Genomic DNA, 13,679 nt, shown 5'->3' on the forward strand with positions numbered 1-13,679 from the left:
CTTAGGACTAAATAATATTTGGTTTGAGGTTGTTTTTCTTTTTCATTTTTGGCATTTGTGTTTGTTTTTTTTAAAAAAGTCATTAATATTCCCTTTCTCTTCTACTTCCCCCAGGACAATTTCTTTCTCTATTCTTAGAGATGTGACTAAATATTTTTATTAATATAGCTCCAGAGAAAAGTTATGCTTGTCACATTCATATTAAATAAGTTATATATAAAAACTGTTTATAATGTTTAAAACTTTTAACCTTTCTTTGCCCTTTCCCTCCCTATATTCTGAAATACTGGGTCAAAGCATGAGTTCAATCACACCAACTACTTATTCCTGCTTATTTTCCTGGCTTATTTTTTTTTCCTTTCCATATAGGTTTAATCACCATATACAATATTCTCAATATGCATACAGGGGTGTATATGATTTCATATAAAAAAATCCCATGGCTCTCTGCAGACCCATACTGTACCTTATGAAAAATACACATGTATTATATACAAATATACATATATACTATAAAGAAGAAGATTAACCCCATTTCAAGCAGATCAGTGCAGAAATTTTGTGTCACAGGTCCTAGGTATATAATTACTCCTTTCCCTAAAGGTTGAATAGACCCATCCTATTAATATTCCCTAGCTTCTTGGAACTGTTTGAAATAGTCTTCATCAGAAGGGTTTTCTGTACATTTATGACCATTATTTGGAGGCCGGGCTTCATTATACCTGCTCCAATCTCCTTTGCAAATTATCCAGGGCAAAATGTCTACTTTGTAATGGAGCTCTGCAGAGAACTCGATGCTAATCAGGTTTGGAGTGCCAGCACCTTTTCCCCTGGTAATGAGTTGCATATTGTCATCATAGCAGCAGTGCTGGGCTGCCAGGGTTGTGCTTTCCAAGGAGAGCATGGATCGGATGCAGTATCGGGCTGTGGGCTTGTAGATGTCCAGCTTCTCCTTTGGTCCACTTGCATCTTTCCAGCGGAAGTCTTTCCGCTTATTACGGTCAAAGATTTCTGCTGTGCTGTAGGCAACCTCAGTTGGGTAGGCACAAGGGCAGCTAGGAAGATCATTGATCACTTTGTGCATATACTTCTTTAAAAACTCACTCTTGCAGCTCATCCATCTCTCACAACTGTCAGTGTCTGAAAAAGGTCAAGGGAAAATCATTGGATCATATGCAGAACCCCAAAGGCATATTATATCTAGTCAAGCTGCTATATGAATTTAGAACCAAGAATGATCAAGAATAACTCTCCAAAATGAATGAAAAAAATTATAACTGGTAATTCTTGTTGTCCTGGAAATCAAAGGATGCTTAGAAAATTCCTCTCTATTACAGTGCTTTATTTATTTGACTCTCCAAGCATTGAACAAAGAATGAAAGAAAAGTGGAAGCCAGGAATCCCAAGTTCTAGTGCTGATGCTCTCATTTTTGCCTTGGCTAAACCACAGCCTCTTTGAAGCTCATTCACACACATAGCAAATATTGAGTGCTACTGACTAATAAAAAGACAAATACATATTATCCCTGATAGTAGGAGAGATAAAACTCATGTGTAGGGGTAGCAATAACTAATGTACAAAGTAGAATGTGAGATGTATATACCAAATGCTGTGATAGATCTGAAAAAAGAGGAATTGCTTCTAATTGACTGTAATGGGGGGAAGGAGGGTATAGCTAGGTGGCACAGTAGTAGAATATTAGTTCTGGAATCAAGAGGACCTGAGTTCAAGTGTGACCCTGAGCACGTCCCTTAACCCCAATTTCATTTTCGGGGTGGGGGAGGAGGTAATCAGGGAAGCCTTTGTAGAAGTTGTAGTATTTTTGAGATGACTCTTGAAAGATGGGTAGGATTTCATAAATTCAAAAGTTGAAGGAATAATGAATAGTTTAGTTTGATTGCATCATGGGTACAAAGGGATACACAATATTGCAGGTAGATCAGGGAGAACTTTGAATGTTAATATAAGAAGTATAGATTTTATCTGGCAGTCAACAGGGAACCATTAAGATTTGATTTGGGAATGATATAATTAGAACTTTACATTGGGAAAATTAACCTGGCAGTGGTTCCTAGTAGAAGTTAGTGAGAGGGAATAAATAAGAATAAAAAAAGAACCTGGTCTAATTATGTGGGCAGTTGAAAGGGAAAAAAAAGAGAAATCTATGAGAGACACAGAGGTAAAATTGATGGGATTTGACAACCAGTTGTGGGTGAGGGGTCAGAGAGGAGTCAAAGGTGATGCTAAGGCTTGGAGCAAGCACGAAGGGTAGAATGTTAGTATCTTTGACATAAATATGGATAACAGGAAGAAAATCAGAAAGGGTCTGTTTCTTCACCTGTAAAGTGAGTGGGGCTGGGCTAAATGATTTCTAAGGTTCCCTCTAGCTTGAAATTATGTGCTTTTTATGGATTCAATTAGCTACTTGAGCAATCACAGTAAATGATAGATCCTGTGAATTACACATCTGGAAAGCCACTGAAAATTTTCCACTAAGGGTTTGCACTTCAAAAGCAAAACTAAACTATATTCCAAACACCATCAGAAAAGTTCAAATGGAGGAGTTTGCTTTCCCCCCCCCCCAGGTGAAGTTTCCTGAAAGTGTGACATTTGTGATTGCATATGTAGAAATTGTATGGTTTATATTGATTTTCTTTTTTGATGAAACTAAGCCAATATATTTATGTCTAAAAGACATTGCCCCAATAGGAATTTTAGAGCTGATAGGGACTGTAGAAATCACTTAATCTAGATTAAGCAGTATAATTTGAAAGTTATTAGAAGACTCTTCTTTCAAAATATTGGCTTTACTGTCCTACTGTAGTGTCTTTAATTTTCATTACAATTATGCCTTTGGAATAAAGCATTGTGCCTCTATAAAGCCCCTGTTTAAAAAAAGTTTGCTAGCTGGAGAGATAAAATATTATCTAATACCTGAACACAGAGACCCTAAACCTTTTGGGTCCATCATGTAGATAGTTAAAAGATTCATATCCTTCATATATTTGCCTTCTCTCTTCCTAATCCTGATTCTGTAGACTTTCACAGAGAAAAAGACAATAAGTAGCATTTGATGGATCTTCAAGTTCTATATATTTGGCACCTATAATTACAGTGTTTAGGCAATGATTGTCAATCATGGAATAAGGGATACTGGGGAAATAATTTAAGAAAAGTAGGAGATTCAATGAGGGAAAGAACAGAAAGAAAAATGGAACTAATATATATATATGTATACATATATATATATATATATATATATATATATATACACACACACACACACACACACACACACACACACACACACTGGGTTTGGGGTTGATTGCCCACTATCTAGATAGTCTAAGACACACAGAAGCACATGGGAGTACTTGCTTTGACATAAAGAACCATTGGACTGCTCTTATATTCTGAAATTCAATGGCTAAATCCTCTGCTATACACTGTCCATAAATTTCATAGGATCATAAATGAAAGGCTGCAAAGGGTCTACTGGTCAAGCTCCCTCAGCCACTAATTTGGGAATTTTTGAATTTTTCTAGTAAGAATAAAACCCTGACAATGTTTTGGAATGAGTTTTTCTGCCAGTTGGCAAAGTGATGAATGAAAATAGAAAACAACTCTCTTTTTCTGAGAAATACCAAGATCCTAGAAGGAAAGTAAGAATTTGAAGAGGTAGAAGTGCAAAGTGTGTGCATTCTCAACAAGAGTGTGATTGGGTCACTGATACAAACAAGGGTATGGAAGAGGGAGAGGGAACCACAAGACGGGTAGATTGGCTGAATTATAGTATGTGAAGAAGAATGATATGAGTTTGTAAAGAATCTGGAACTAGATTGAGAAAGTATTTGGAATGCCAAGCTTAAAAGTTTCTATTTTCTCTTAGAGGCAAGAGAGAATCACATAAACTTTTGGTCAAACCTGTTCTTCAGGAAGATTATTTTGGAAGCTGTGCAGAAAATGTATCAGAGGGGGAGAGACTAGAAACAGGGGGACCAATTAGGAGGTATTACTATATTCCATGTGAAAGGTGATGAGATTCTGTATTAGAGTGACAAATATGTACATAGAGAGAGATTGAATAAGACTTGGCAATTGACTGATTACTGTTATGGATAGAGAATGATGATATCCCCAACAGAAAAAGGGAAGTTCAGAGGTGGGAGAGATTTAGGGAGAAGATGGTGAACTCTACTTAATAAATATTGAATCTGAGATGCCTATAGGAAGGATACCAAAATGGGAGGTCCAGTAGGCCAGGGATGGATGATGTTGCACCAGAGAGGTAATTACTGAACCCATGAAAGATGATGAAATCACCAAAGAAGACAGAGAAGAAGGAGAGTCAGGATGAAGCCAAAGGATTCTATCAAATAGAACAGAAATGGTGAGTCAGCAAAGAAGACCAAAGAGCAAGAAGAAATCACCATTGAATGTAATGTTCAATTACAGTATTATGGTTTATAACCTCAATCTGGGGAATCATGATTGCAATAATTTTCCTTCTACCATAACCTTGATTGAATGATACTACAGAATGAATATAGACTATAATAAGGAATGCACCTATAACCCTATTGATGATTGTAATAGTTCCTTGATTAATTACAAGCTAATTAATATGTACACAGTCCTAGTCCATTCATGTCTTTTTCCTCTTACCTATTACTTGGTTGCATCCTAGCTGGAAGCAGGGAAAGTAACTCAAATTAAAAAATTATTCAACATGGTGACCAATAGTTTTTTTAAGATGGGATGTAGGAGAAAAAGGTGGGAATAAATGCCTGAAAAACTATTTTACACTAGTTCTATTACCAGTTACTAAGGTTAATTGAGACCTGGGAGTTTATATATTCCTGTGCCTCATTTCATATGCTTTCTTATTGATTTCCTTGATTTCCTTGTTTGGGAAAAGGGAAAGCTACAGAACTGAAGCAGTAAAATCCAGTATCACCCTAGCCCAGACTTGGGATTTTTCCTATTCCTACCTATCCCCCACTAATTCCCTCCTCCCCCAGCAGGGAAATGGTTTGGGATAGAGAGCCAGTACTTTCTGGCTCAAGTCTGAATTCTGCTATTCTCTTTCTGGGAATGTGTGGAGAAGAAATAATGTTCTGGAAGAATTAGGTCCAATGAAAGGAATATGAGGCCTTAAGATGAATCCAAAGATGGTTTTGCAAAGGCAGAAAGAAGAAAAAAAGCTAAATCAATATTGGGATAAAAATCTTACAGCAACTTACCAACTTCAAAGAGTTTGGTGGCATTAAACTCTTCACTTCCTGCAAGCAGGCTTACTTCTGTGGCAGCTGTCCGAAAGGTGTCTTCAATTCCTAAACACAGACAGAAGCTCATATTTTTTTTCCAGTCATATGAAAAAGAGAGACAGCTTAAAAAAAAGCCAAACCAAAAGTCTAAACAAAGATCTTTTTGTGCTTCCCATTGCTTTATTGGCATGAATTTGTGGACAGAGAAAAAAATTAAAGGCAGATAGAGCATAAAAATATACTAAAACTAGGATATGGCTGTAGTAGAAATTGCAACATAACTCAAATAACTCTGAACCCCAGAAAATACCCCAGGGTATTTCCATCTTGTTGGTTTTCCTATAGTGTAGAGCCCAGGGCAAGATGGTATCTGGGGATGGTAAGAGAGAGAGAGAGAGAGAGAGAGTGTGTGTGTGTGTGTGTGTGTGTGTGTGTGTGTGTGTGTGTGTGTGTGAGAGAGAGAGAGAGAGAGAGAGAGAGAGAGAGAGAGAGAGAGAGAGAGAGAGTTGGGGGGGAGCTAGAATTTTCATTTTCATTGAGTAGTGAATGCTAGCAAGCAGGTATAGAGAAATATGGCAGATATTGCAATTTTGAAGTCACAGAAATAAAGAATGGGTTAAATTTACACATCTAGTACCTGGGGGATGTCTGACTAGAGATACTGTCTTCAAACAAAATGGAAGAAATATAATCCCTTTTTTCTAGGCTATTACTATCTTTTCTTATACTGAAGGTACCAAGGAATACCAGTAAGACTTCCAAAAGAACTAACAATGTTCAGGACAAGAATTCTCCTAGGTTGCAAAACATCTCTTTGGATTGACAAAAACCTGTGATGGACTTTTTCATGTTTGCCAACACCTATCCTATTCCTTGAATATGATCCTACCTACTTCTATGGCTTCTTTGACTGGGTTAAGGGAATCTTAGAATCTTAGGACTGGAAGAGGCATTAAAAGTTATGGAGTTCATCCTTTACCCAAATTGTCAATCTTCTATCACATATTCTACAAAATGTTTGAAGATGCCAGTGAAAGGGAGCTCCTTACAGGCAGCTCATTAACAGGCAGGTCATTCCACTTTTGAATAGTTCTAATTATTAGGTGATTCTTCTACATTCTGAGTCTAAATCTGTTTCTCTACAACTTCTAATTTCATCAGTTCCTTTGAGTTAAACTATCATGTCTTTGTAGATGATAGATGTGTGGATAGATAGATAGATAGACAGATAGATAACTTATAAATATATCCTGTCCCAGTCTTTATCCTCAGTCCTGCCGGATAGACATTTTAAACTGGTTGTTCTAGAAGAATCTTATTCACATATCCATAACTGAATTCATTTCATTTCCCTTCATATACTTCCTTCTTCCAAATTTCCCTATTTCTGTCAGGTACCACCATCTTTTAGTCTCCCAGAAACTTTAGTCTTATCATGGACACCTAAATCTCTTGAACTTCACATAGCTAATCAATCAGTTTCCAAGTCTTTCCATTTTTTTACCATCACAATAATCTTTGCATCTTACCCCTTCTCTCTGTCTGGCAGATTATCATCTTAATTTGGGACTACAATATCTCTCATCTATTTTTCCAATGGCTTCCTAACTGGATTCCCTGACTTCTCCCTCACCTCTCTAGTCCTTCATATTAATTGTTACCAAAGTGGTTTTTTTCCTTACATGCAGCTCTGACCATGTCAACTCCCCTGCCCAAATGATTTTCTGTTGCTTCTAGGATGTTTAGCTTTAGAGCTAGCCCTAAAACATTTTTGTAATATCAGCAGTTATTACTCTCCTTCCTTCTCTCTACAATCCAACCAGTCTTTTCTACTTCTCACATATGACATTTCTTCTTCTGTATCTGTCCTCCACACATGTCTCTCCGCAAGAATACCATTCTTCCTTCAAAACCCAATTGAAGCATCACTTTCTGGGTGAAACCTTTCTTGATTTCCCTCAACTGCTAGTGCCCTCTCACCCAGGCTCACAAGTTGCTATATATTTATTTCATTATTGATGATTTATGTATTTTATAGTCACACATGTTTTCTCTCCATTAGAATCTAAGCTCCTTATAGATTGGAATGATTTCATTTTTGTACTTATATTCTCAGCATCTGTCCAGTAGCAGACACATACTAAGTGCTTAATTACTTATTGATTAATTTAATGATTGATTGATGATCTCAGATCTGCTTGCTGTAAACACATAGAATAAGTTTAGTGTTCTGCAATTTGTCAAGTTTTCCATAAAAAACATACTTCCACAAAAAGAGAAACCAAAAGAAAATCGCCATCAGTAAGGATTTATTAGGTCCTTACTATGTGCTAAGAACAGGGGATTTAAAAAAAAAGGCAAAATATGGTCCCTGCAATAAGGAGTTCATAGTTTAAAGGGGAAAACAATATTCAAAAAAACAACTTTGAACTTTCAAGATTTAGAAAATACATATATATATTATATGTATGTATACATATACATATACATATACATATACATATACATATACATATACATATACATATACATATACACACAGTATAAATGACAGGAAATCTCAAGGGGGAAGACACTAGGGGTGTTGGGGTGGGGATGAGAATGGGCAAGAATGAGAAAGGATCAGCAAAGCCCTCCTAAAGATGGTAAGAATTTGAACCTCAAAGAAAGCTAGGGAAACTAGAAGGGACAGCATTACAGGCACGGACTCAGGTATGGTGCTTCTTATGTAAGGAACAAGATTCAGTATGACTGTATATGTATATAAAGTACACTGAAGGGAGCAAAAGTAGAAAACTGCAAAGGCAGGAAATAATCAGATGGTGACAGTCTAAATCTAGAGGTAATATGGAGCTATTGGAAATTATTGAGGAGGAGAGTATTAGTCAGACTTTAGAAAAATCACTGGCATTTGTGAGGAGGATAGATCAGGGAAAGACTTGACTCAAGGAAGCCTATTATAAAATTATTATAATTACTATAATATTAATATTACTTATATAATCAAATGACTAATAGTTACTTAATAATTGTAAGGTAAAGCACAGAAGACAATATGTGTATGAGAACAGGGAAGAAGAATTAGGACAAAACATAATTTCTACTAACCCCTTGATGAGGGGTTATAATAGCCTATTATAATATTAGTGGTGTGACATGATGAGGATTGACACAAGGTAGCAGCTATCTGAGTGGAGAAAAGGGGACATATAAGAGAGATTGTTGGAAACAAATAATGAGACATGATAACAGAATGGATCTATGGGGTGGGGATATAAGAAAGGAATAGAGAATAAAAATTATATATTTATTTTATTTATACGTGAGATTTATAGATTTTATTTATATGTGAGCCTGGATGACTGGAAGGATGGTAGTACACTTGACAATAATAGGAAATTTGAAAGAAAGGTTTGGTGGAAAAGATGAATTATATTTTGAATATATTGAGTTTGGGTTGTATTGATATGCCTAATAAGCAGTTAGTAATGCAAGACTAGAGTTCAGAAGAGAGGTATAGATTTGAGAATAGTCTGCATAGAGATAGTAATTGAACTCATAGGAACTGACAAGGTCACCAGGCAAGATGGAAAAAAGAAGGGAACCCAAGAACATTCACAATAAGTGAGGGTGATGTGGAAGAAATTCCAAGAAAGGATAATAGTCAGAAAGGCATATAACTAGAAGAGAACAATGTTGTGAAAACTTAGGAGAGACTATCCAGAAAAAGAGGCAATTGACAGTGTTAAACTCTATAGAGCACAAGAAGGATGACAGTTGAGAAAAGATCATTATACTGTTTTCCCTCATGTATTAGACATACCCTTTTTCTTTTTTCTTTTTTTTAGGGTTTTTTTTTTTTTTTTTGCAAGGCAAATGGGGTTAAGTGGCTTGCCCAAGGCCACACAGCTAGGTAATTATTAAGTGTCTGAGGCCACATTTGTACTCAGGTACTCCTGACTCCAGGGCTGGCACTCTATCCACTGTGCCACCTAGCCACCCCTGGACATACCCTTTTTCAAAAAATTTGGGGTCTAAAAACTTGAGAGCCTCTTATATAATGGTTTGTAGATTTTTTTTACGTGCATTTCCCACTTTTTCGCGCTTGTTATCTTTGTGCTCAGTTTCATTTCGCATTTGTTACCAGTATTTTAAGTTATGTTTTTCTGCATTCTGCCCAGAAATGGCTCAGAAAAGATTTTTGTACAGTGCTGAATTCAAGTTCAAAGTGATCCAGTTTGCAAAAGTTGATGGAAATCGTGATGCTGAATGTCAGTTTGGTCCTCCTCCAACTGAAAAAACAATCCAAGACTGGCTATGGGAAGAAGAAATCCTACTGAAAACACCTGGACAGAAGAAGACCATAAGAGGCAAGTAAGCCAAATGGCTTGAGTTAGAGAGGGAATTGAAGAGATGGATTGAAGAGCAAAGGGCAAGTGGAATTCCTGTGTCCACAAAGATGGTTCAGCAGGAGGCAAGACGAATAGCTGATGAAAAAGAAGTGACTGATTTCAAAGGAGGTCACCATTGGTGCTTCAGGTTCATGAAACAGATTGGAATAAGTATGTGTCCATACACCAGACTTGCCCAAAAGATTGCCTGAAGTCTCTGAGCAGAAGGTCCTTGAATTGCATAATGAATAAAACTTTAGTTCAATAACTTTATGTAATACATTTTTTTTTTCAAATTTCAGGCCCCCAAATTAAGGTGCATCTTAAACATGGGAAAATAAGGTATTTGGAAAGCAAGAGATCACTGGTAACTTTGAAGAGAGAAATTTCATTTGACCCCTGCCATTTTAAATCCCTGCAGTCTGACTTTAGGTTTAGTAAAGGAGCAAAAGAGTGTAATAATTGTCTTTGAGTGTAAACTATTTGATTTCCATTCGATCTGTTTTCTTTTTCAAAACCTTCTCTGTGATACATTAAGAGTTTGTTTTCATAATGAGCTAAAAGTTAATGTTCAGCTGTGAGTTCTCTGCCTGCTATGTTAGGATTCTGCTCTTGTTTCCTCTTCTTATCAAAAAAGGAAGCGCATGGTAAAAAATGGGGAGGGGGATGAAATTCGTTAATCCTGAAAAAAATACTGGTTTCATTGAGTTATTTAAATAGTTCTGTAAGGAAGTAAGTTATTTAACTTTTCTAAACCTCAGTTTCCTTTCTTGCATGATATAAGACATGGAAATTTCTTTTCTCTAAATGTACTTTTTTGATAAGCAGATATTTTCCTTCTTTACTTGCTATTTCTCTCCTCTAGTTGAGAAAAAGAAAAACAAAATCCCTGTTCCAAACATGTATAATCTAGCAAAAGAAATTTCCATATTGGCCAAAAAACTCATTTTACCCTCTGAGTTTTTTACCTCAGTAATAGCAGGTGAATAGCATATTGCATCATTCTTTTGAAATGGTGGTTGGTCATTACCCTTGATGAGATACCCTAAGTCTTTCAAAGTTATTTTATATAATGACAACAATATTGTGAAGACAAATAACTTTGTTGTGATGTCTTGTCCTAATCAACTCTACTCATGTTATTCAGCATCTGTCCCTACAAGTCTTCCTAAGTTTCTCTGAAACCATCTCCATTATCTCTTACAGTAAAATAGTATTCTATTACAATTATATACCATAACTTGTACAGCCATTTCTTAATTCATGGACACTCTAACAGTTTCCATTTCATTCCTACCAGTTTTGCCCAGTCCCATCAATGCACACTTTGACCCTTTGTCTTGGGATGTCCTGGTAGGTGGGTAAGACCTCTACTTGCCCTAGTGCACAGTCATGTTGTGCTACGTGCTCCTAAACCCTATTTCCCAGTGTGTGGATTTTTCTCTCTGTTTCTCTCTGCTAATCTGGTTTGGGAAAATGACTAACTGTGATGTTAAAAAAATTTCCTATCAGGATTCAATCTGGTGGATTGTCTTGTTTTGAGATGTATTATTGAGGCGAGCTCACTCTACTTCTTTCTGCCTTCCTGGCTTCACCCCTAGATTAATTGGTTCCTAAAATCTTTTCCAGTTCTGACATGCTAGGACTCCTTGGAATAGTTCTTCCAAATGGAAAATGATGGCATTTTGGGAATAAACAGAAAGCCTTAGGAGCAAAGAAGCTTGGAGCAGGTAGTAGCAGAGAAGACAATGTGTGTAAGAGCAGGTAAGAAGAATTAGGACAAGACATCATTTTTACTAGCCCCATGGTGAGAGCACAAAAAAGAAAAGCTTAAAATAAACCAAATGTGAGTGGATATTCTCATAATAGGATAATTGAATCCATCATCTTGTTCCCTGAAGTTGGTTAGGAAGAGGAAAGCCACTGCCTTAACTAAAACAATAACCTGGATTAAAGAGAAATCGCTTTCCATGTGGTAGGTTTCACTTTAAAAATTGTCTGTTTTTAACCATAACTGTGCTTGTTATTGAGTATTTCTACAAGATAGGATCTTTGTACATTAAACATAAATCGAGAAGATTGCTTCTTCTCTTCATATTGTCCGTACTTATGTGCCTCCCCAAAGACTGGGAGTCAGTAGGAAGGTTCTAGCCTTGGCTCTAACATCGTCTTCATATTTGACTTTCACAAAGTCACAAACTCACTTTCAGCTTTATTTTTCTTACATGAAAAAGTTAGAAAGTTGAACTGAATGATTTTTTCAGTTTTTGTCTAGGTCCAAATTCTATGATTTTAGAACTATAAATAGATTAAGGTGATTGCTTATAGTCCATCATTCAGGGTATACTGAACAGGTTCCTCTTCATCCTCCAATATTCACCTTACATTTGTCCCATCTCTATAGTCTATTTTTAGTACGTAATTTGATTTTGCAATTCAAGAATCCCCTTATTAAATAGTAAATATCTCTGGGTAGAAAGAGGATAACATTCTAAATTGTTATTAGTTAAAACCTTAGATTAATTACCAGTTTCTGAAAACAAGATAGATTTTGGGAGAGGGAAGATGAGAGGGGTCAAGAGTTATTTTTTGTTCTGTTCAAGGTACTTGGTGAGACTATTTTTTGAGACAGTAGGACAGAGCCAGTGATTTTTTTAAAAAAATCTGGCTGAAGGATCTAATTTTTATCTATATTATGGTTAGGATTTTAATAAAACTACAGATTTAGAGCTAAAAAGGACTTTAATTCACCCCTTAATTATTATAAATTTGAAAACAGACTCAGAGAATTTAACAAAACTAGTATCTGAGGTAGGATTCAAATATAGATATTCCTGACTCAAGGACAAGTGATATTAGCGGTATGACAGGAACCTAACTATTCTATCTGATCAAATGAAACAACACATGTATTATAAAAAGGCTTTGCAAATAAATGCTACATAAAAGCTAGTTGCTTTTGTTGTCATAATATATAAAAATTTATTTTGGATCTGCTCTGGTAAAAAATATGTACTGATAACATCTATTTTATGGTATAAAATATAATAAGATAAAAGTCTACTTAGTATACATGCTAAATTGTTTGGCAGTTAATTCGAGTGGATGCTAAAGTTTGTATGGTTAGGAAAACAAAGATCAAATTTAGAAGCTAAGAAAATGAGTCTAAGTCTAAAGAAATCATGGAGTCATGTGACTGGAAGAAACTTCTGAATGTGGTATCTTGCCCCTAGAAAGGAATATATATCTTCACAGATACTGGAACATTTTTTTTAATTTCTATATGTCTCTGGAGGAAAAATGAAGAGAAATAGGAAGACTATCCTATATGCTGGTGGCAGTGTATATAGTTCTTCTGGGGAAGTTTCCTGCCCTTAAAAATACAATCACTTCAGGAGGGAAGAAGGGTATTGAAAGGAGGGCCAAAATTGGTCACAGAAACAAAGCATTTTAATTTATTTCTAAGTTTTTTTCCAGACCTATAGAGTAGGGGGGCCACTCCTTCCATTATGTCCTAAGATATAGACACTTATGTACACAATGCAGATACATATACACACATATGCCCCTTTTCCTAACATGTACATTTATTATTGTAAATTTTTTGACAAACTTTGATTTAATACCCTTTCATTCAAAGTCCTGAACCACACTTTTATGAATAGGACTTCTTTGCGCAGGAAAAAAGGAAAGTTCTAGTGAAGAATTTTCTTTCCCTGAAATGCTATCCCTTTTTTATTTTTATCCCTTTGGAATTTGGAATTTCTCAGAAAGAAGTACATGGTTGTATGTTATACAGAAATGTGACCTGGTGATCAAGGGACCTAAGGGTAACAATAGAAAATGAGACAATAGAAGTTTGTAATTATATAGTGTTCCCTGAATATATAAATTCAAAAGTTTAACAATTTAATTTCGTGTTTTAAAATTGTAAATGCCAAAACAACAGCAGTAATAATTAAACAAGAAGTTGCTTTAGATTCTAAGTTCATTTGAATCCATGATCTGATTTAGGAATGG

General features: G+C 35.8%; 1 protein-coding gene across 1 annotated transcript in view; it reads right to left on the bottom strand.

Moving 5' to 3' along the window:
* Positions 1 to 262: 262 nt before the first annotated feature.
* ISM1 (isthmin 1) overlaps positions 263 to 13,679 on the bottom strand; it is a 111,447-nt gene continuing 98,030 nt past the window's right edge. Inside the window, exons 5-6 of the mRNA XM_074209434.1 lie at positions 5,245 to 5,334; positions 263 to 1,140 (exon numbers count right to left, since the gene is read on the bottom strand). Of these exons, the coding sequence (XP_074065535.1) occupies positions 623 to 1,140; positions 5,245 to 5,334 (608 nt within the window). The 3' untranslated portion in view covers positions 263 to 622. The remainder of the gene's footprint in view (positions 1,141 to 5,244; positions 5,335 to 13,679) is intronic.

This window comes from Macrotis lagotis, chromosome 1 (assembly GCF_037893015.1).
Source record: "Macrotis lagotis isolate mMagLag1 chromosome 1, bilby.v1.9.chrom.fasta, whole genome shotgun sequence".
Taxonomy (NCBI): Eukaryota; Metazoa; Chordata; class Mammalia; order Peramelemorphia; family Peramelidae; genus Macrotis; species Macrotis lagotis.